Genomic DNA, 23177 nt, shown 5'->3' on the forward strand with positions numbered 1-23177 from the left:
AGAAAACCTTGGGTTATTGGTAAACCAGTCATGAACCAGAGCAGCGCCTTGGAAGCTGACGTTGTCCCAAACAACAACATAGTGAGGGTGCTCTGGCTGTGCTGGTTCCCTGTGGTCCAACTGGAACATATTTTGTCTTAGACCATCAAGAAAAGTAAGGAGAAGCATAGTGTTATAGGGTACTTGAATGGCTTGGCGGTGGAGTATCCCTCCATGGCTGATGGCTGCACACAGAGTGACATTCCCTCCACGCTGACCAGGGACATTTACAATAGCCCGATGGTCAATTATGTTCCTCCACCTCTACCTCGCCCACCTCCTCCTCACTGGTGTCCTAGACTGCCTTCTCCTCCTCCTCCTCCTCCTCCTCCTTGACCTTTTCCTTTGCTTGTCTTTGGATCCATTGTTTCATCCTAAATGAGCTGACTTTGGTCATTTTGTCTATCCATCAAAGTTTCTGATTGGTCTGTGATACAGTTTGACTCCTAGTGTTTCCACTATTGACTGCTAGTGCTTTCTAAGTGACCACATGGTGTCAGCACTGACAAATGTAGGGATTTTTGAGTAGAGTTTTGCAGTAACATTTCACCACATCTGACTCATGTGGTAAAGCAGGGGCATAGTGTTTACAGTTCAGTGTTTACAGTGGGTGTCCGTTTTGGAAAGTGTCATTATGGTTATTAAATTTGGGTTCACAAGACTGGTTATAGTGTTTAAGCAATCGAGAAAAACTGTAAGATCTTTCTCCTACTTGAATAGCACTCAGTGTGCTGCTATGTTGAGCATATAGTAAGAATAAAAGGCAGAAATAAAATGAGTTCTGTCTTTTTGCTAATATAATTTTATTACATTAATATAGCACAAGGTTCAGTTTGCTTTGGACAAAAATAGCTGGTAGAAACATCTTATAAAGAGTTATCTTTGTTTACTTTCTTACTTTAGGTTTATTTCGGAGCCTGTACTTTTCCACTTTTGCTTCAGTGTAAAAGTTGAAACAGTACTTCAACTTTTACAATATTATTTTTAAACCCACTTAATTACAGAATGTCTGTGTTTTAGCCACCTCTCCACACGTGTAAGGAAAATCTATTTTTGTGTTGAGCAGCAGAGTTGAGTATGTGGTTTGCGCCAAATCTTCTCTACTACTGTCAAACAGCTCCTATTAACCCTTGTTTGGTGTTGGTTATTGGATCAGATTATTGATGTCTGAAAAATAAACAAGACATATTGGCAATTTACCAATTTATTAATATAACTAACAGGAGCCTCAGTCCTCCAAGATGACAATGCTCGTCCCCATAGAGTGGGGTTTCCAACAATATAAACAGGGGTGCACATAAGTGGTCCGCGGGTGCGCATTCGCTGTCAAAATAAAAGACGCGCACCAGATAAGAAGTTGCAACGCGCGTTTGCATACATAAGATTTTCTGGAGGAGGACAGACATTAGTTTATAACTCTTAAAGATGTCGAAGAAGCAAGCTCCTGTAAGCAATTACTTTGGTGTTCCTCCACCTCCAAAGAAATGTCAGGAGTCCGAACCGCAAAAGAAGCGCGTATTCTCGGAAAAGTGGTTGCAGGAGATGAGCCGGCTTCAAACAAATGATGAACGCACAGATTTATAATTTATATTCTAGTATAATACAATAAAGTGTGCAATAACATATTACATAATAATATAATATTATTTAAAATAATATAATATAGTATAAGAGCACTCAGAGAGCACAACTTCCCCAAGGGCCGAGGCTATACTAAAACTTTAAGATTTTATAATGTTTTTATTAAAACACTCTGACGTCAGGCTGCTATGGGGTCAAATAAGATGTGTGTTGTACAGCTCTCTCATTGCCCTTTCATATGAAAACTTACATGATATTGTTTCTTGACATTTTTTTTTTCAAGAACAACTTTGACCTTGGGTGCTAACAATGACTGCCAAGGTCAAATCCTCAGCCAACCAGGGTACTCATGTCCCCCAAGTCTTAGCAGATTTTTATGAAGCTTGAAAATGCTTTAAAAAATTGTGGGTAGTACAGTAAGGGTTTTTTTATTATTATTATTTTCACATTTGGTGTGACCTTGAGTTTAACCTTGATTCACCAAAATTAAATCATCTTGCACTGTTATTTGTATCTACCGTCACACACAATTTGAAAACGATATCTTAAAAAACTGTGGATGCTAGACTTCTAACAAACAGACAAAAAAATAAACTGAACCGATTACAAACTCTCTCCATTCCATCCAAAGTTGAATAGACTTTTTATTTGACTTTTATTCTTGAGTAGAAATAAAATTAAACAGCACAGGATTCTGTTACCTTAGACCAGTTCAATTAGTTAGAAAAACAGATTTAATGTGTTTGGCAAGGTTGTTGTCAAAGAAGATACTAAAAAGAAGTACTTGTGTAAGATAAACTACCTTAACCACTGTACGTAGATCTCAAAGAAATTCCTGAAATTGTCAATTATCTCTGAGTTGCTTTAGCTTAGTTGTGCAAAACTCTTGAACCAGCCCTAATTTCTTTACACTGTATATTGATAGGAAAATTGGGGAAAATCTGATTTTAGTGAAACATTTTAAACATTTTACCAGTTAATTTTAGTTTTCAAATTTCAATATCTATCTATTAATCCCATGCAATTTACTCTAGTTAGGGCAATGTGTACACCCTGCATGCACAGATAGTGACATAAATCTCTTTAAGGCCTGCTGATTCCAGCACTGACTTGAAATTTATCTCTTTTTGTTGCAGGTAAAAGAACTGTAAAGGCATTACTGCCATCCTGTGACTTCTTTATGCTATGACGCAAGTACTGTGTGTACCATGTGTTGCGAGCGAAGCTTTGACCTTCTCGTTTTCTTTCTCCTGTTGCAACATAATCTAAATATCTCAACCTGCAGTGCATTCCACTTGCCAGAAGAGAGCACTGCTCCTGAGTAGATGCTCCTGATCTCACGGAGAGAGTTTGATAATCGGCCAGATACAGTTAAGAAAAACAGTTGTGACATGGCAAGAAAGGCACATGTATAAGGATTGCAAGAGCATAGTTATTGCGACATGTCCTCTGCTCTACATGGTCCCACTTCCTGCTAATAAACTGTATAAAGTCATTGTCATCACAGGAACCCATTGGTCCACAGGCCACTGAATTGCATTAATGTTGAAATGATGATTTGTAAATATGTTTAAAAGTAGTTTGAACTTGGTTTTGAAGTTCTTGTAAGCAGAACAGCATCAGCTGTTATTGTCCTATAAATGAATTAAAGTAAATTGTGCTCTCAAATATTAATGCAATCACCCTATATACAATATTGGTTAGTCTCATGGGAATTTTGTTACTTGGTAGATTTGTTTTTGGCTCGTTTTCAGCAGTATGATGAATAGCCACAGGAGTTTCCTGTTGCTGTTGCACTATACTGAACCACAAGCTGAACAGCCTTTAAAAGATTGCTATCGCACTATTGATAAGCAACTCTACACATTTTTAAAATCTGTTAGTGGTATAAAAAACAATGCTATACACCCTGTTAGTGGATCAGCCAATTCAATATGTGACATTTGTAAATCATGAACAGTTTTTTGGGTTTTTTTTTTAATTTAATAAGGGTAGAATAGTCTGATATGTAAGAATTTAGCTTAATGTTAAAAATTAGCAGTGTTTGGTTTCACGTGTCCTATATATTAATACTACCAAACCACAGTTCTGAACTGGTTATGAACCATTTGAATACACTGACAAGTGACACATAGATCATACTACTTTTTCAGTGCTGCTTTACAGCCATGGTGACAATGTTTGTGTGCCATAATATGCAACTCAGGAGGAAATCCTTTTCACTGTTTCTCTGTCAAAACTTCCTTCCAAGGGCACAGGATGTACAGATTTTGTTTAATTTTAAATTTAATTTTTTTTTTTTTAACCAATTTCTCATTTTATTAATCTTTGTTTTACGCAATTGATTTTGTTGTTATTGTCACACACAAAAAATCAGATATCTTTAACAAAAACCCAACATTTACAAGAAAATGTTATTAGTGGCTTAGCCTTTGCACTGGTACAATATGTCTACTATGAATAGCAATGGTAAAATGCTTTGCCTTTTGTCTGTCATCACCGGGCGTGATCTGGCTGTCTAAAAACCAGTGAGTCAGACGCACAAGGACAGGCCATGAGGAAGTTAACTGCTTCCTCTCTCTCACTACCAGACATGTTTTGAAGGAAGAAAGTTTGTGGTCAACAAAAAAAACCCAAAAAACCAGAAAAACAGAAATTCTTTTAGAAATATCTAAATATCTTAGTGATTTTAAAATTTTTCTTTGAAGTTTGAAGTTGAAGTTCTTCCACACCTTAAAAGCAGTCAACAGAATGACTGAATGGAAAAACAAAAGGTGCAGAAAAGATATTTATGCTCTCCACTATGCAGTTGCCATCACACTTCACATCCTGTAGTTGTGCGCGTTCAAATTCAAAGTATCCTAAAGGGCGGTGGTGATTTAAAGGTGTGAAAACCACAGGATAACTGTTGTTATAAGCTGTAAGTATACCGAATTTGAAGCTCTAATTTGAGCATAGCAATAGAATTTTGTCTTAAAGTTAATTGATGCCTTCAGAAAACCTGCTCATTTAAAAGCACAGGTATGTAAAATCCTTTTTCTTTTTTCTCTGCAATATATCAAGGCATAACCACATAATACAGTGAAACCAGTCTCTGATCTCTTACTCCAAAGCATGTTTGCGAATGCCACATTGCTTATATTTGCCTGCGGGGATTCTTTACTATATTTGTGTCGTCTCAGAGCTGTGTGGTTCGTCATTTTTGAAAGTGAGCCTGAGCTAATAACATCAAAGCCAAGGTATCTTTGGAGTGAAGGGGAAGTTTAGCACTCATTTAGCTATCACTCATTTGTATAGTCTAGGGGAAAACTGATCAGAAGGAAGCGAATTACTATGAGCTTGAATTGAGGATTACTGGAGAGAAGTGTGGTGCTGTTGTGAGCCGGTCTCTTTACAAAAATACATTAAGGGAAAAAAAATTGCTGTGTTGCATATAGGATTTTATAAAAATGCTGACGGTCATACTCCTGCACCTGAAGCAACATCCTCCCATGAGTACTCACATGGGTACAGCATGTGTATGAAACCTACATTTCGCCCCCCCTCAAAAAGTCACACATGGCTCACCACCCACGTTTTAGACCACAAATGCCAATGAAATGATTTGTTTTATTTTGATGTAACGAGTGACACTGAGCACGTCTTTTGGCGTAATCAGTAGGTGTTTTGCAAGAGTTTTTTTTTAAAGACAAAACTTTTGAAAAAGTTGAGTTAAACCGAGAAAAGTGAGAGACGGGCAAATGGTGCGAAAGAAACAGAGAGAGAGAGAGAGAAAAACTGAGCGCTAGAACAGGATATTTTGTCACTATGGTTACTGGCAGGAGATACTGATCTTGATTACTTTGTCTTGTTATTTTCACCCGGGTCAGTGTGACGGTACCGCGCTCAGGGCAGCTGTGATATCTTTCCGCCAAAAATAACGTCGGTTGAATAAATGGGACTTCAAGTCTGATGAGCAGCACGTTCCCTCTGTAAGGTAAGTTTCTCTCTGTGTTTTTTCCAAACTTGAACTTGTTTTGTAGTGTAACGGTGAACACCGTGTCTCTTTTGACTTGCCAAAATCAATTTCAGGTGATCATATAGATTAATATACGTGGACTAAAGGTATGAAAACAGGGCATAGGCTAGAGTCAGGAATTTACTCCACGTAAATGTCTCACACCAAAGCAAAAAAAAAAAAGTATTTAAATAAACATTTTTAAATGGTGCATGCTGATATCGTTACAATCTTCATCCTTTATTCTTTCATGTAATTGAATTTGGCAGATTCAGAAAAACAAAATACTCGCTCACTTGTGTAAACGTGACATTACCACAACCACATTATTAACTGTCTTAAGAACCACACTTTTATAACACACACACACACACACACACACACACACACACACACAAGACTATTGTTTTTCAAATTTGTGAAGTCATACAACAGCTTTTTGAAACTATTTAAAAACAACAGTGTTCTTGCAGGTTTGTCCAAAATGCAATTGGTGGGCAAGGAAACGTTTTTCTCCACTCCACCATGTGGTCAAGCAGATAGATAATGATAAGGCAGTCTCAATGTACACAATGTGGCACTCCAACTGCCTAGCATTCAAGGGTAGAGTACCTTGGGGAAGCTCACTTCCTCATACACAAGGCCAACTAGTAACACCGCTTTTTTTTTTTTATAAACCTTTTTTGTGCTGTTTATGTGACAGCGTTGCAGCTGCATTGAGAATAGCCGTTGAGCAGAGGCATTGTTCACTGACTTCCTTCATGGCACTTTTAACCACACGCGCTATGCCAGACACGTCCTATGAGTCAAAAATTTAAATAAAGGATTGGAACAGTTTGGAAATGAACGTGACTTGTACTATTTTCCCTGGTAGTCACTTCAGACAGAAATATAAGAAATATAAAACCAACTTTATGTATGAAAAGGAAAATATGCTCAAAATCATTAAAATCCTAATAAAGGCACTGCTATATTAAAAAAACAAACCACAATCATCTGTCAGAATAGAAAAGGAGAAGAGCTGCGCAAGCTAAATATGCTGCGAAAAAGTAGCCAGTCGGGACATGAATGTACAACCTTTGGAGGCGTTCGTTTATTTTTTCGTAATGCATTATGATGTTGGCTCAGGATTTTATGAATCATCTGGGTCGATGGGACTGTGATGTTTGAAAGCCAAGGCTTTGTACGTGTGGCTGTTTACGTGTGCTTTGCAGTTCCAGTCTGTCACCAGTTCCTCTCAGATATCAGGTGTATCTTTGTTTGCACATAATTTTAAACCACAAGATGGCACTACAAAGCAAAAAATCTATTTGTACCTTACAGCACTTTGTTCACAGTGTTCACTGGTTCACAACTCATTGTTAACTCCCACTGTTGACAGATCAGGTTTTACTTACGTGAAGAACAAAATAGTCAATTTGCTTGCTTTGACTGTCCATAGCAACAATTTTTTTAAAAATATAACTTCATAATTTGTTAGAGTTTAGAAACACAACCTAAAAGATAACACCGGCCTTGCCATTTAAGATTTTTTTAATGATACTGCCATTTACGCAACAATTTTGTAGACTGTGAGGAAATTGACTTTGAGACATACTCCTTTTACTTCCCTTTCGAAACACGGTCATGGATCTGTAACCCTCTATGTGTTCTCACACCAACGTTGAGAATAGTTTCATATCATCATACAGAAAGTCTCAGCAGTTCAGTTTATTTATTTTTTTCCTTTAATTTGTTACATACAAAAAATAAGAAAAAAATTCAAAGCAATGTGTTACTCTCTGGATTGAAACCAAGTTTGATTGTATTTTTTTCTTTTTTGCAGATACTCAATAAATTTAAGATGGGTTCTGCCGCCCCAACCACAACCTTCAACAGTACCTCTAACTGTACCACCCTGTATGCTCATCGGGAGTATGCCAAAATCCTCATACCTCTTTTCTACAGCCTTGTGTTCTTTGTGGGACTGTTTGGTAACTGCCTGGCCCTCCATGTAATCCGTCCCAATCTGAAGAAGATAAACTCCACTACCTTGTACTCTCTCAACCTGGTCATATCCGACATCCTCTTCACCCTCTCTCTGCCTTTGAGGATCATCTACTATGCTTTGGGTTTCCACTGGCCACTAGGAGAAGCTCTGTGCAAGATCTCAGGCCTTATCTTCTATATCAACACCTATGCGGGAGTCAACTTCATGACCTGTCTCAGCGTGGACCGCTTCATCGCCGTGGTCTTGCCTCTGCGTTTTGCCCGACTCAGGAAAGTCAGTAACGTGCGCTACATTTGTGTTGGCGTGTGGCTGCTGGTCCTGGGTCAGACACTCCCACTGCTTAACATGAACATGTGCCACAATGAACCTGATGGCTACATCACCTGCATGGAATACCCCAACCTTGATAAAGTTCCACATATTGCCACTATACTGATTGGTGCTGTTGGCATCGGTTATGTTATCCCTGTCGTCACCATCCTGGTGTGTTATTCTGTCTTATGCTCCAAGCTTCACTTAACAGCCAAGAACAACCATTTAACAGACAAGTCCGGCAGGAGCCGGAAGGCCATCGGAGTGATCTGCTGCGTGTCCGTGGTGTTTATCGTGTGCTTCAGCCCCTACCACATTGACCTCCTGCAGTACATGATCCGCAAGCTGGTGTCGGAACCCGACTGCAGTCAGCTCACAGCCTTTCAGGTGTCACTGCACATCACCGTATGTCTGATGAACCTCAACTCCTGCTTGGATCCGTTTATCTACTTCTTTGCCTGTAAGGGCTACAAAAGAAAACTCCTGAAAATCCTGAAGGTGCACGTTAGCATATCTTTCTCCAGCGCAGTGAGAGTGTCTCCTGAAGGTTCCTCCAAGGATTTCCTCGACGGTAACAAGATCCAGCTAAACAGCTCAGTTACGGGAACAGTCACAGAACGAAGATCCCACTATCACGACTGATCTAAAGAATTAAGGGACAAAGAGCTGCACAGAATAAGAGGAATCTTTTTGTTTCATTTTGTTTTTCTCAGGGTGACTTTTCTCAAAGATAGTGTCTCAAATAAAGAGGTTTTAACCTTTAAATTGACTTTTACATCATCACAAATGCCCAGCATCTGTAGACACTGGAAGTTAATGGATTGTTTTCCACAAGTGAAAGCACTCAAAGGACATTTCTGGAAATGTCTGAGAATTCAAGGAGGAACCTGTTGCAGAGCTAACATGGAGAATGGGAGGAAACCACAGTACCAATAGAGCCACACAGGTCTGGAAGGCCCCCTGGATTCAAAACCACACATCAAAGGGACTCACTTACAGTGATACTTCCATGAACTGAAAAGTAAGAATGAATTAGATCTGACAGAGTTTCATTCTCATACAGAATCACGCTTCAATTGTCTTTTATTTTCCCCAAGTTTCGGTTCAGCTTTCAGGTGTAATAGTTCCTGGGAAATCGACAGAGATTATTCCAAAAATCTGCCAACCTTAAATGTTTGCAAAAGCAACACATTTAATATTTTCCTGTTTGGGTAATGATGCATTGTTATTTAGTGGCTTGAGGATGAGGTTGTATTTTTTTGTTTGTTTTTTTTTTTATTTAAAGAAACGTTTGCAACAACTTTAATTGTTCTGGATCTGTTTCTATAGTTATTATTTTCTGTCTGCGCAAGAGTTAGAGACGCAGTGGTTTCAAGTGCTATATGTTCCACCAGCAGTTTGTTATGTTTCTTGTTGAATTTTATGGTCTATATTTTAGGTTTAATGTGTGAGCAACACACAGCATTTACCACATGTAAATAGGCCACAGGAACGGCCGTCAGAAAACTGTATGCCATGTGTAGTGATATATTTATAAAAGGGTACTAACGTGACCAAAAACCGCTGAAAAACTGCAGAAACTGCATTTCACCCTGTGGTTTGCTAAGTGATTAACATCTGTTAAGTCAGTTGTAAAACTGTTTAGCTTTGCGAGCGAGCTCGTAGTACTCTACAAAAAATTTGGGGGCATTAGAAATCTTTAAATATGTAACCATTATGCCGTACTTTTGGAAGGGTGCTAAACTTATTCTTTAGTATGATGATTTTAGAAGTACAACTAGTGCAATAAAGCCTGAGATAGACCAATCATCATACATGTGTGACTGGAATTACCCAAAGAAACGGAAAGCATTGCAAAACTCTAAATTCACAAAAAAAAAATAAAGTGTAGCAAAATCTGAAGATAGTTAGAAAACATTTAAAGGCCCATGATCTTTGCCAGTCTTTACATTTAATTGATTGTAACTTTGTAACACATTGCATTATTTAATTTAGTTCAATCTGTTACTTTTCTTATTGGAGCAGCTCTAACAGCATCATTTTCTTAGGGATTATAAAGTATTCTGATTCCGATTCTGCCCAAATACTCATATGCTTTTTTTCCTTTTTACTGCACCTTGTGTAACTATAATTGGTAAATGAAAACTCTTCACAGCATTGTTTTTGGAGCAATTGTCACTTCAATGCTTGACATGTTTATGCAGCACTGTACATAATAAATGACTTGTAATAATTATTAATATTCTTTTGGATGTGACTGAGATTGTGTTTATATTGTGGTTATATCCTCTTCTTGCTGGATGCAAACAGCAGCTCTGTTTATAGTATACTGAGTCACCACTATGAATCGTTCTTAGATTTAACACCCATTTCACGTTATCTCACAACACCATCACCTTCCCACTGAACTAGAAGGCCATGAAGGGATGTCAGGTCTGGTTATTAGAAATTCAGTCAACACAGATGTGTTTTATCAGTGAAGCAGCAGAAATCGTGCACATATAAATTTCAATATTTGAGGTAAGAAAGAATTATAAAATATAACAGAATATTGCATGCATCAAACAATATTTTTTAAGGACATTGAGAAATGAGCACTAGTTTAACTAATTTAACTGGTTAAGTAAGCCAAATGCTTGGTCTGAGGTTCTTGTAAACATGTAGCTGCGGTTTGAGAAAAAAGAACAGTTGATCTGTGATGGAATACAAACTTTCATCTCTTGCATAGCAGCCTGCACCCAACAGTACACCACCATGAACTTGTACCTTTCAGCACAAAGGTCAGAGAGCGTCTACTGTAAGCTGGCATCAAAAGGTCTGAAAAAATACGAGCGAGGATTTATTTTTACTGCCTTCGCATTTTGGAAAGGTGTAAACTTTTTGCTTTTAGTTTGAATTACACATGTGTTGGGAAACTGTGACGGGACTTTTGGTCGGTTCAAGCTACTGAAAACAGTTTGAACTTTAGTTCTAGAATTTGATCTTATATTTGTTTACATATCTTGCTATCAGGTTGCACAATTCTGGCTAATTTGCTAAGATTGTGAAGCAGTGGCCTTTTTTGGCTGTTGTTTTTAGAACAGAACAGAACAGAAGGAACATTTCTGAAGGAGGCTTTAATATGAGATTGCAAAGAAACGGAGCACAACGTTAAAAAAAAGACTAACTAGTGAGAAGTTCAGCAGCGTTTAACACTTATGTGTCACTATAACATATGCCAAGGTGACAGCAAACCCACAGAGCAAAACACATGCCACCATTTACAAAGTACAGTACTGTGAAGAACTTTGAACTTTGGAATGCAAGGGGTTTGTAGCACTTATTACAGAAACATTTTATATATATTAAAAAATGCTAAGAGTGCCATTAAGTGAAGAAATCAGAGGTATTAAGAGTATCCAAAAACTGTGCCACTGATTTGTAAAAATTAGCAGTTTGGTGGAATTGCTATCAAGAAATTTACAAGTATGTAAATATAAAAAACATCAAAACATCAACAGAAAAACTTAAAGCATCTTAGTATTTGTATTAAGAAAACTTGGTACTCTTGTTACAGAGCTGCCAGCCCTCTGACACATTCACCACCCACATTTAGTGTGTCACACAAACATTTGCACTTACACATTTTAATGTCAATGTGTCTCATTTCCTGCATCACTTGATTTCTCACAAATAATCAAACGATAAAAGATAAAACGACACCATTTTAATGTATATATAAAAGGGGATGTTGAGCTCTCAAACAATAGTTTTAAAAGGCACACTGCCATCATTTAACAAATCACAACATAACCACATTAGAGAAAGCCTGGTAAGTTACGCTGAAGACAGATTTGCAGTTGTATTGTCAGAGCTAGCACGAAGGTGCTGCACTGAGAACATGGTTTATAGCTTCACCTGGATGTAATCTGATCCACAGATCTGTTTGCATCAGCTGTGCTGTTTGAAAACCAAACAGCAGCGATGTACGACGATAAAAACCTGAACTCACAGTTTTGTCTCCTCTGAGTAGGCTGACATTAAAAGTACTCCAACAAGTAATTAATGTAACTTTTCGCTGCCACCTCTGTACAAACCTGATTTAATCTCTAAGATGCAGGAAGTTTGCTGGTGTGGTAGCTGTGAGAAAAGGAGCAAAAAAAAGTGAAGCTGTGGTAAAAAATACTTGAAACTAGACAAAATACTTGGAATGTTATCTGATGACATTTAGTCACCAGACAGAAATTAATCAGCCATTTAAGTTAACCATCTACGTCACTGTCATACGTACATGCAAAACAACATCTTTCTTTCTTGGATTTTACGCCGTTGGTTATACAAAACAAGATATGTTTTCTTGTTTTGTTCATTTTTTCATAGGTCAAATTATGTTATCAGAATTTTTTGCATTTGCATAAGAGTTAAGTATGAGCCAGAATATATGCATATATTATTGACATATATGCATTTTGACGCTGTTATCTTCGTACGTTTAGTTCAACGGGAACATGTCTCTTGATGATAGTGTGGTTTCTTCGTTTGCAATAAACACTGTATTTCATACATATAATTGCCAGCTGCTTCGTCATGCTTTGTTTCTGTCACTTATATTTCTCGGAGGGGCTGACAGTATGAACATCGTGTCAGAATCATGGCCATACATGCAGTCAGATATTTTGAATATGGAGGTTTTTGAGACAAACCTTTATAATAATCCCAACTAATACATGGAAAATTGACAGGTAATGAATGGGTATTTAGTTAAAGTTTAGCATGGTGTTGCATGGTGGTGGCCATGCTCTAGGTGTGAATTTAAGTGTAAATGATTCTCTTACTCTGTGTTAGCACCATGGTAGACGCGCAACATGCTCATGGTGTGTCCTGCCTCTCACCCAGGGATGGCTAGGATAGGCTCCATGATGACTGATATTAACTAATCTTTAGTAATTACAGAGTTGATGTTACTTTGTCGCATGTTGTTGTGACATAAAATGATTAATTTATGAATTACAAATTGATTTACATGTGTGTGTGATAACAACAATATTCTAATGAAACTGGCACAAGTAACTTTTTATAGACTCTTATGGATTTTATTTTATTTTTTTATAATTCTAAACATTACTTCGAGCGTCATTACTGTTTAGTGTGTGTGAAAACGGGAAACACCAAAGGTCACCAAACGGGAAACAAGGAGTCCCACACAGACCTTCTAGCACACTGCAGTGGGTCTGAAAGGGGGGGCCTGATGATGAAAGTGTGCATGTGGGAGCCAGAGTGCTTCTTGGACAGGGTTGAGACAAGCCATAATTCACTCTCACATTTAGACTCATCAGCTGATAAAGTACATCATAAGATCGACCTTTTTGGTATGAGCTATCACTGCTAACCACTACACCACAGCGCAGCTAACTAATGTGGTCAAAGAAAGAACCTTTTCACAATGTTTGCGTACAAAACCCCTCAACTCTGCGCCACCTTGAACAAATACTGAGTTTGCGAATCCTTAAATTTATAAAGCAGTTACTACAAATAAAATATGATATACTGATATAATGGTTTCTTTAATGTAAAAATAATATATACGTTCCGCAGCGAATAAATAAGCCACAGGCTGGGTGTGTTGTAGTATTTCTTTTCAGCCTCTAGAGGGCAGTGTAAAACAGCGTAAGAGAGATGGTGATTAACCAAATAAAATGTGCTTCTCAGAGGGGCCATATATCAATTCTAAATATAGACGGAAGCTACAAAAGAGGACCTAATAATCTTTTTATTGGAATATTACTTTTATGCTTTTACAAAAAATGGCATATATAAAATGGTATAAAATAGATCGTTTAAAAAGAGCAAAGGGAGAAGGAGAGAGGTATGTCTGGTTATCTGTATAGAGAAAGCATAAATACACTCCTTGTTGCTTATACAGGTGAATAATTAAACATGTACTATAGAGTTGAATATTGACGCAACCACATGACAACTATCAAAGAGAGGAAAACATCACACAGACTGTTGTCATAACAACATATTGCAATGAACACAAAGTACCATCTGGTGCGAGATTCTTTTTTAAGACACATCAAGAGGACAAGCCGATAGATAATTATTTCCCAGGAATAAGAATTAGACTGAATGAGCTGTGATCAAAATGCAGTACTAAAAAAAAAAACCCAAATCCACTGACAATAAGAAGAAGTTTAGCATCAAAGCTGACAAATCTGCACGGCACAATTATGAATGTGCATCGGGGCAACATATGAAACCTTTTGTGGGAGTCGCAAAAAAGAAAAAAACCTGTGGTGAGTGATGGAAACGGTCTATTTTAAGCCCTGCGAATGAACCAGCGAGGACGTGAACAGAAGAAGTTTTGTTCTCACAAAGTTCTTTGAGTCAAACGTCCCAATTGATAGTTTTTACCACCTTACACACACACACTAATCAGACGCATTAATCTGTATTCAATCCGGGTCCACGCTGACCTTGAGCGTTTCACCTGAGCTATGCGCTTTGCATCCATTAAGCCGATGTGGTGTAAAACCATCTCCCAGCATCAGCGTGAAGTGTCTATTACCACCGTCTTATTTCCTGTTTATATGGCAACTGCCTCAACATCCTGTTTTTAATTACTTCTCTCCAGCAGCAGATGCTTCTCGCAGCAACCTGCTGTGGATTACTCCCCTGAGAACTAATGTGCTGTGACAGACCCCACTTTTCCAATCAATAACTCGCCCTAAATCTGCCATCTCTCTGCCTGCCAAACACACTCCCACTTCTAATGGCACATCATTTTCTTTAAGGGGGTGTAATTGCAGACTGTGGAAAGCTGTAGTCCATTTCTGTTCCAACCACGCAGACAGTGTAAAGGAATCTAAAAAAGAGCAGAAACTATAACGCACGGGCGACACAGGAAGTGAAGGGGGCTTTACAGCCTCTTCTGTCTCGCCACCATTACAGTCAAATTCAAAGAGAAAGTATTCACTTCCCTGTTTTGGCTGTGAGAGCTTGGTATTCTGACATCTTCATGAGCTCCATTTGGCTTCATAAACCTGCTGTTGTGAGCTTGTCAAGATGTTTGTTTGATTTTTGTGGTAAGTGCAGCCTTTTATTGTCCAGACAAAGCTACCTGATCTGTTTCACTTTTAAGCGTTGAAGGTTGTAGTATTGGCAGACGTGTTTCATGGCTACTTTGTACAGTATGCGTCTTTTGGTGCTACTAAAAATCGATTCACATGATATGTTTGTTTCATTTACATCTTTCTTTCATCTAGATTATGTCTAGTTTGCTGTGGGATATCTAGATGGATAGATATTCTATAATTGTATTTACATGCAATCAAAAAGTACGTAGAGTGGAGTACAGTAGAAAAGAAATGGGTAAATGTCAAACAGAAGTCACATGACTTCTTATCAAGATACTAAATCACTTTCTCAGGGATACAAATCACACTTCCACATTTGACTCTAACCACAGATTGCAGTTAAATCAAACATTTGCTTTCATTTTTTTCTTTGTCTGTTTATTTGGGTGATTTTTTTTTTTTGTCTGCAGTTATAGAAAAGCTCTCTGTTTCGCATGGTACAGCTGCACCGCATTTTAAAAATATATATTCAAATTAACAGCTGCTGCTGTCATCTGTAACATAAAAATGTCCATATTTAGAAGAAGCCACCATTTCAACTGAGTGTCACTTCTCTAAATCTAATTGTGTCGTTTTAATTCCCGTCTAGAGCACACGGTTTGATCGTGCTAAACGTTAGGAAAGACTCTTAGTTTTACATTTTCAAGTTTTATGTTTTGGTCTTTCTTCTCAGATTTTACTCGTGTGGATGGATGAGGAACAGATTCAAAACAATCCATATATGTAAGTTATATTTTGAGTTGTTTCGACAGATTATTTTGGTCATAACTGTCACTCTAAGAATACATCTTTAACTTTCTTGTAGCTGATTGAAATTATTCAGCTCCATGTAGCTGATGTATTTTTAGGGATCCACAAGTGGTAGCCAAAGTACATCCTTTTCAGTACCAAAACCTTTTTGGATGTGTCATACGAATATTAAAAGAACCACAGCTGCATCAGACATGACCACATGTGATATATAAACCAAAATGTTGAAACAAAGGTACTAATGAATGACAACTGAAACAAACGCCATTGTCTTTCAGTATGACAGTGGATCTAAACTCCACTAACATGTCTGCAACTATGAAGCCAGAGCAGGGACCAGTGGAGTACCGCATTTCAGGCCTGATTTTCTACTGCTTCATCTTCGTCATTGGAGTCATGGTTAATTTCACAGCTTTATGGGTGTTTGCCCTGACCACAAAGAAAAGGAACTCAGTCACTATCCACATGATAAACGTGGCACTGGTAGACCTCACCTTCATCCTGCTGCTTCCTTTCAGAATGGTATACCACCACCAGGACTACTGGCCTTTTGGAGATCTTTTCTGTCGAATCATGGCAGCCTTCACCATTTTCTACCCTTGCATGGCTTTGTGGCTGTTTGCCCTGATTAGCACTGACCGTTACATGGCCATTGTCCAGCCAAAGCACGGCAAGGAGCTGAGAAACGTCCCGAAGGCTGTGGTGGGCAGTGTTGGGGTCTGGATCATGACCATGGGCAGTTCTGTACCATTGCTCTTCTCCCAGAAGGACCCTGACCGGGCCTCTAACTTCACCACCTGCATCAAGATGCAAGACATCATCCACATGCGCCATGACAACCCCGTCAACTTTGTGCGACTTATCTTTTTCTTCCTCGTCCCCATCTGCATAATGATCGGCTGCTATGTCGTCATTGTGGACAATCTGATTCATGGCCGCACCTCTAAACTCAAACCTAAAGTAAAGCAAAAGTCCATCCGGATTATCATCACGCTCATTATCCAAGTGCTGGTGTGTTTTGTGCCTTTTCATGTGTGTTTGGTTGTCCGCTTGCTGGGGAACGGCATCGACGGGGGGTATAGCACTTGGGCAGTCTTCACCACATTCCTCATGAACCTAAGCACAGTCTTGGATATCATCCTGTACTACATTGTCTCCAAGCAGTTCCAGGACAGGGTGATTAGCGTGATTCTGTACAGGAACTATCTGCGGAGCGTGAGACGAAAGAGCAGGCACACGCACACAGGCAGCATCAGATCAATGAGCAATATGACCAGCGCAATGATATGAAACAGCCACAGTCATTTCAAAATGGGACTGCGATACGTACTGTGAGCGCTTTTGCACAATGTAACACTGAATGCATCGCTGTGTACATGGTTCATTATCAAAGGAATCAAGAACTTGCAATTAATTTCCAAGGTGTAATTTACACTCACAGTATGGGAGTGCTGCTGTTGTGGCAAAAAACATCTGTGTTCAGAGCTGATTGACTCACCCATGAGACTTGAGATGGTTTTTTCCTTTTTTTGGTGCGTCTTTGCTTTAGCAGACAAAGCACGAGTGGCTGTGTCTCAGGTGTGATGTGTGCAGGTGAAAATAAAGCTCACATTCATTTAAGACGTAGCACACAGTATCTCAATGTCTGCTTTGTTGTACGTGAACACTGAAACTCTTCTCAACCTACTCGCAGCGTCACTGACAGCCTCCACGGGGGGTGTGTGGGGGGGGGGACTTACAGGAAACAATGGTGGGTTTTTAAGTATTGTCTCTTTGGTTTGTTGTCGTGCGGTGTTTTGAACTTTACCTCTGCAGCACCTCGGTTTCTGCAGAGGCGAAGTGAGCAAATGTTGCCATTGCTGCTGCATGATGTCATGCACACAAGGAGCAAAGTTTTTTCGGCTGCATTTATATTTAGATTTGCATAGAAAAAAGGGAAAGTCCAACCTGTGGTGCAGCACATACTTACAACACACCACAAGTTTTGTTAAAATTGCTGTAAATTTATTGGCCAGGTGATGGCAGCATGGCACAGCTACAACAGATCCCATCAACCCAGGAGAGCAGGCCATCACAGTGCTTTCTTGACTTTTGTCAAGCAGACTGTGCAAGATTTTTGTTTTCTGTTTTAAAAGTCTTTTTCTTTGTTCATTGGGGGATTTCATTTATTACATCCAGCTTCACAAAAGCCAACACTTCAGTTTTTCTTCCCCGTGAAACAACCAGTGCGTCCCATTTACACAGAAGTCCTAGCAGCGTTCCGAAACAGGAATCAGACCAAAGCGTGTTTATGGTGCAATGTAAATTGTATTGATTGGATGTTAAATGATTCAGTCGCTTGGAGTGCATTTACAGTAACATGCTCGAGAGATGTCAGGGAGGCTATTCGGTAGATTTAAAACCACCTTAAGCTTAAAAGAGAGAACCTTTTTTCTACACGGAGATACTTCAGTGTCAGGTCTCTGCCGCAAAAGTAATTTATGCTCAGTTTCTTCTTCCTCAAATGACAGACAAGGAAATGAGTTAGACGTGAATGCGTGACAGTTCTGTCTCTGCCAAGTGGCTGTAAGTGGAAGAAATGTGACGATTTTGATAGGTGTCCAGCCCAAACATTGCTAAGAATTGATTTTGGTGTGGCCAGTTGTTAAAATAATTGAGTTATTGTTTCTGTCGCGACAATGCAATCTTAATTGGGTTAGACAGTAAGCCAGTGTAGCTGGGTAACAGTGTAGTGGCGCTTTCAATTACACAGTAAGAGCACCCTGTGGTGCAATCACAGATAGCAAAGTTATTGCATAGCTGATCACTTGCAAACACAGGCTAAATATACCGCATTAAACTGTGAAAGTCTTTAAAATGTGCCTGATTCTGTTAATGTTCTGATTTATTTTTCACAAGCAAGTCCAGCTGTATTCATACTCAGAGTAGTAAAAGGATAAACTGTACTGATGGTCCACGTGGCATTCGGCTGATTGGTTAACAGCATTCAGATGAAGAAGAGGCCAATGTGTATGGCATGAAAGGGTTAGATTTACACTGTCCTAAATAAAAGAAGGCAGACATCAAAATTTCCAATCTCGTGGAATTCTGGGAACTGCAGTTCATCATATGGTGATAGGTTTATTGGCTGGTGGACTACAAGTGGATTTATAAGGGAGAGGTCAAAGGTCAAATGAAACATCAGAGGGTTGTCTATGTGTCCCACCTGTTAGACATCAAAGACAAACCAGCCACAGTGCTCACAGCAACTGGCATTTAAAACAATTAAGTTTCCTGTCAAGTCCCTGTGATGAATTATCCGGAAGCTTTACCCGCTGTAATTCTAAATCTTCCCAACAAGTGCCTTTGTTGTAGAGAAATTAATGAAAACAAGATTGTCTTTCATAGGAGCTGATCTAACAGCGCAACAGCCAGCTGCTCTTCTTTGGGAATAAAAACAGTCAGCATTAAACACAGCTCGCACAAAATACTTTTTTTTTCTCCTTTCTCTTTTTTTTTCCACCACTCGTGTGGAAAACAAATCAGGCAGCAGGCGCAGTGGCCATCTGTTTTGTTATTTGATATGTGTGAATACATGTTGTAATGACTTTGTTTGTGAATCACTCTGCGCGGCAGAACACACGAGAGCTCTCGAAGTGCTGGAGTGTTCAAAGCTAATCATATAATTGGACACAATAGTCGATGACAAATGGAGACGCTTGGAGCCAGCCAGCTGGGGAAGTGAATATGTAATCATTGTAAAATCATATCATTTTTGCATATTTGAAGACAGCTTAATAGAGTTTGCGTGTCAGCACACTATCAAATGATGATCAGAGACAGTGTTGCTGCATTTGTTTTTCAGATTGTGCTTTTTTATATATATATATTTATCTGTGCCGTGATTAAAAGTGTTTCTAAAGAGCTGGTTTCTGATGCTGCGTGTTCATGTGTGTTCCATTAAATCCTGAAAGTCAAAGCAGATCTGGGAGAAAATACTCCTCTGAATTAGGAGAAAAGAAGGAGTAGTTAGAGCTACAGTTGTACCGTAGCCTGGGGGGATGCATGGAAAGATTGTGCATTTAAAATATTAACAAAACTCCAATACAACTAAAATATATTCACACAGAGACACCTGCACGCTATGTGCTGTACAGAAAAACGTGAGAAATGGATAAACTGCTGACTAGAAGTATTGCTCAGTTGTGGAAATGCGCCTTTTCTGCCACTCCATTTACTAGTAGTTAAAATAAAAGCCACCAAACCAAACGAAACACTTTGGTTTAGTTTGTTTTTTTTAACTGTCTAATATTGTAAAATAAAATGTTGACTGAATTCAAATTAATGCCGAAACGAAGGCGCGGAGTGGATTTTGGAACAGCAATGTTTTCCACAGTTTTACTATATACCATCAGTCTTCATATTGTTCCCATTAGAGAGCACAAGGACATGAAAGAGGACCTATAATGTTATATAGATACTGTACACATCCAGCCTCAGCTGGGCCTCCTCATCTACTGTATGGCATTAGCAGCCAGCAGCTGCCTGCATTTACATCATTTAACGTTTCTCTCAGGGCACTTTAATACGCTGAACCCTCCCCTGGTAAACTTTACAATAGGATGTTGAAGGATACTTCTGGACTGCCATAGGAAATGAGAGGCACATGTGCGTGGATGTAGCGGTGCAACGGCGGATTCCCCCCTGCGATGCTGAGCTTAAGGGCTGCACAATGAGACTAATGGATTCCTTTTGTGGACAAAACTAGGTTAAGCACATGAGCTATTGTTTTTATCTGTATTTGGACGTGCAATCATATCTTATGAAGAGCAGGAACTGTGTGAGGTATGCACATTAGCAAGGATAGCCTCTCAGAGGTAATCTTTTCCTCTGGCAACTGCAGTCTACTTCTGCATTGTCTTTCGTCTCTATTAAAAGGAGATAATCTAGTGCAAGAGTTCCAAATGCTGCTAAACTGCCTCCAATTGACCCTGTATTTAGCACAAGAGGAGAGGAAATGTATGGCCTTGATTACAGCTGTGTGTCTATTTTAGCAGACTGTTCTATTGCTGATTCACACACACGGCCAGCCACCATTAAGAACTATAAATAATGTAAAGGCCCTCATCTGTGTGTGTGTGTATTTTCCAACTCCCAGCTCAGCTAAGTGGTTGAATGGAAACCTTGGCCTCCTCCTTGTCAGGTTCTCCGTAGATCTATATAAGATTTATTCAAAGTCATTGTAAAGAATAACATTCACAACACTGTTCTGCTCCATGCACATGGCAAAGTTTTTTAATTCTATTAGGTGAAGTGGAATAGGAGCTCCAGTGGGGACTGTGTCAGGTTGTGTTAATATTTAATCCGGTCTCACTTCGGGTTCCGCATGATCCACGGTATTGTCAAAGAAGAATGAGAAAGCAACATTACAAGGCGGATAAAAAGACATGGATAAAGACACCGTAGCTCCAGGACACGGCCTCACTCAGGATGTAGTGTTGTGAAATGCTTGTTGAAGACACTATTATGAGATGCCACTTGCATCTCTCCTCTCGGCAGAGCTCCTTGCCATAGTGCAGGGCTCTCTGAACAGAAAGCAATATTATGGCAGCTAATGCTGATGCACTTATTTCAGCTGATGTGCATCTAAAGAGAGCTGACTGACAAATTGAATGTACAAGCAGGTAAAGAGGAAGAGAAGAATAAATGTGCATAAAAGTAGGATGCAGCATTAGTCTATAGTGTGTGTGTGTGTAGGAAAGAGGGAGAAACAGAGGGAGGGATGAAGGAATGGAATGAAGAGTGAGGGAGGCCTTTCACTTCCTCTGTGTGCACATCACGTCTCCTCTCCCTGAGCTCAATTACAGGATTGATACTCAGAGAGGAAACTTCATCATGTCGTACAGATGTCTTCACTGGGAAAAAGAGGGAGACGATGCATGTTGTCATTTAACATGACATGGCCTGCGCTCATTGAGAACAAACAAAATGAGAAACAGTCGGACTATAGATTTCATTAAAGGCTAATAATAAATATGGAGCACGGGTGTAGAGAGGGAGCCCGTGGAAGGAAGACTGGAGGCTACTTACTGACGGAAGAAGGAACTGGAGGTTGGCATGCCTGTTGGATAGAGAATTTAACAATTCTGCTGAGTGAATTAATCGAAAACAATATCTTGTAAACAATAATACTCTTTCAGCGAGCCATTCTGCTCCATCATAGTAAACATTTTTTATAACCCAGACAGCTCTATAAAGTGCTTTAGGCATCATTGGGCACAACCATCATTAGTCAGTGCCTGTGTGTAAATCTGAATAAAGTCACTGGGCTGGTGATGCAGCGCAGACACAAGCCCATATCTATTTTACACTGTTTCATTTCAAACGTGACACAAGCAGAGAACACACTCCACAACAATGGCCATGTTTTGCTTTAATTTGATTAGGTTTTGTCTCAGCAAATGCCAAGTCCTGTTTTGCCTCAAGAACATATCTCTTAATCACGTTCCATCCAGGCTGTGTCTTTCATCTAAATCTCACAGCCGTGGCTCACACCCAACTTTATTTCGCTGAAAGGTAGGGGGAAAAAAAGCACATATACACACACACACACACATATGTACCAGCAGGCACACGCACACATCCAACAAGGGGGAATACAATGACAAAAGCCTAGCTCTCATCTCTGTCATATAAAGTGATGTTTTGTGTTTAGCTGTGTGCAATAGAGGTGTGTGCGTGTCTGTGTGTGTGCTTGCCTCTGTGTGTGTGTGTGTGTGTGTGTCTGTCTGCAGGGCTCAGATCCATGTTGTTTGGTTTGCTTCTCCATTAAGAGAGCTGTAAAGGAGAGGGAACAGATGGCTGCTGGCCCGCTCTGTCCTGCATCCTCTCACAACTGCCACACTTCCTGTGCGTCCATTAATCTTCTCTCACTAGTCCTGCAGCACAACTTTATTAAAACAACTCAGGAGAGAGCGAACAACAAGCCCGCACAGCTGTCAGGAGCAAAAGACAGAACCATTCGTCCACAGAAGAACGGCCTCGGATTTCGAGACGCATCTGTAAAACAGCTCAAGTAGAATCTGGTTCGCTTTGAAGCAGGCTCTGCAAAGCGAGCGCTGCTGTAGAGGCACAATAAATGCTCATTAGAACGCAGCTGGAACTGCTGTTGTTGCAGAGTTCATTGGCATAGTTTGTCAAACTTAAACATGTACGGCTCTAGCTCCCTGTCTGGAACAGACTACTGTTACTCCACTCTAGAAGCTTGTGGGAAATGCGGTGTACTGGGCACATTTTGGCCTGAGCTAAAGCTTTTCGAGCACTAATAGAATGCCTGTTAAACATTACAGTAAATTATACATCTGAACTTCTTAATGTGATCGTGCGCGCTAATTTGCAACAAAAATGTGAGTCG

At 39.5% G+C, this 23177-nt stretch overlaps 2 protein-coding genes across 2 annotated transcripts; both read left to right on the forward strand.

The window, feature by feature from the left end:
* Positions 1 to 4733: 4733 nt before the first annotated feature.
* gpr183a (G protein-coupled receptor 183a) lies at positions 4734 to 9806 on the forward strand. The gene is made up of 2 exons (XM_085136163.1): positions 4734 to 5596; positions 7443 to 9806. Exon 2 carries the CDS (start codon positions 7461 to 7463, stop codon positions 8559 to 8561), a length of 1101 nt encoding a protein of 366 aa, XP_084992289.1. The 5' UTR covers positions 4734 to 5596; positions 7443 to 7460; the 3' UTR covers positions 8562 to 9806.
* A 4433-nt stretch (positions 9807 to 14239) lies between these two features.
* Positions 14240 to 18603, forward strand: gpr18 (G protein-coupled receptor 18). Its single transcript, XM_085136164.1, has 3 exons — positions 14240 to 14983; positions 15708 to 15757; positions 16063 to 18603. The coding sequence occupies exons 2-3, from the start codon at positions 15723 to 15725 to the stop codon at positions 17072 to 17074; spliced, it is 1047 nt and encodes a 348-aa protein (XP_084992290.1). The 5' UTR covers positions 14240 to 14983; positions 15708 to 15722; the 3' UTR covers positions 17075 to 18603.
* The last annotated feature ends 4574 nt before the right edge of the window (positions 18604 to 23177 follow it).

This window comes from Neolamprologus multifasciatus, chromosome 16, assembly GCF_963576455.1.
Source record: "Neolamprologus multifasciatus chromosome 16, fNeoMul1.2, whole genome shotgun sequence".
Taxonomy (NCBI): Eukaryota; Metazoa; Chordata; class Actinopteri; order Cichliformes; family Cichlidae; genus Neolamprologus; species Neolamprologus multifasciatus.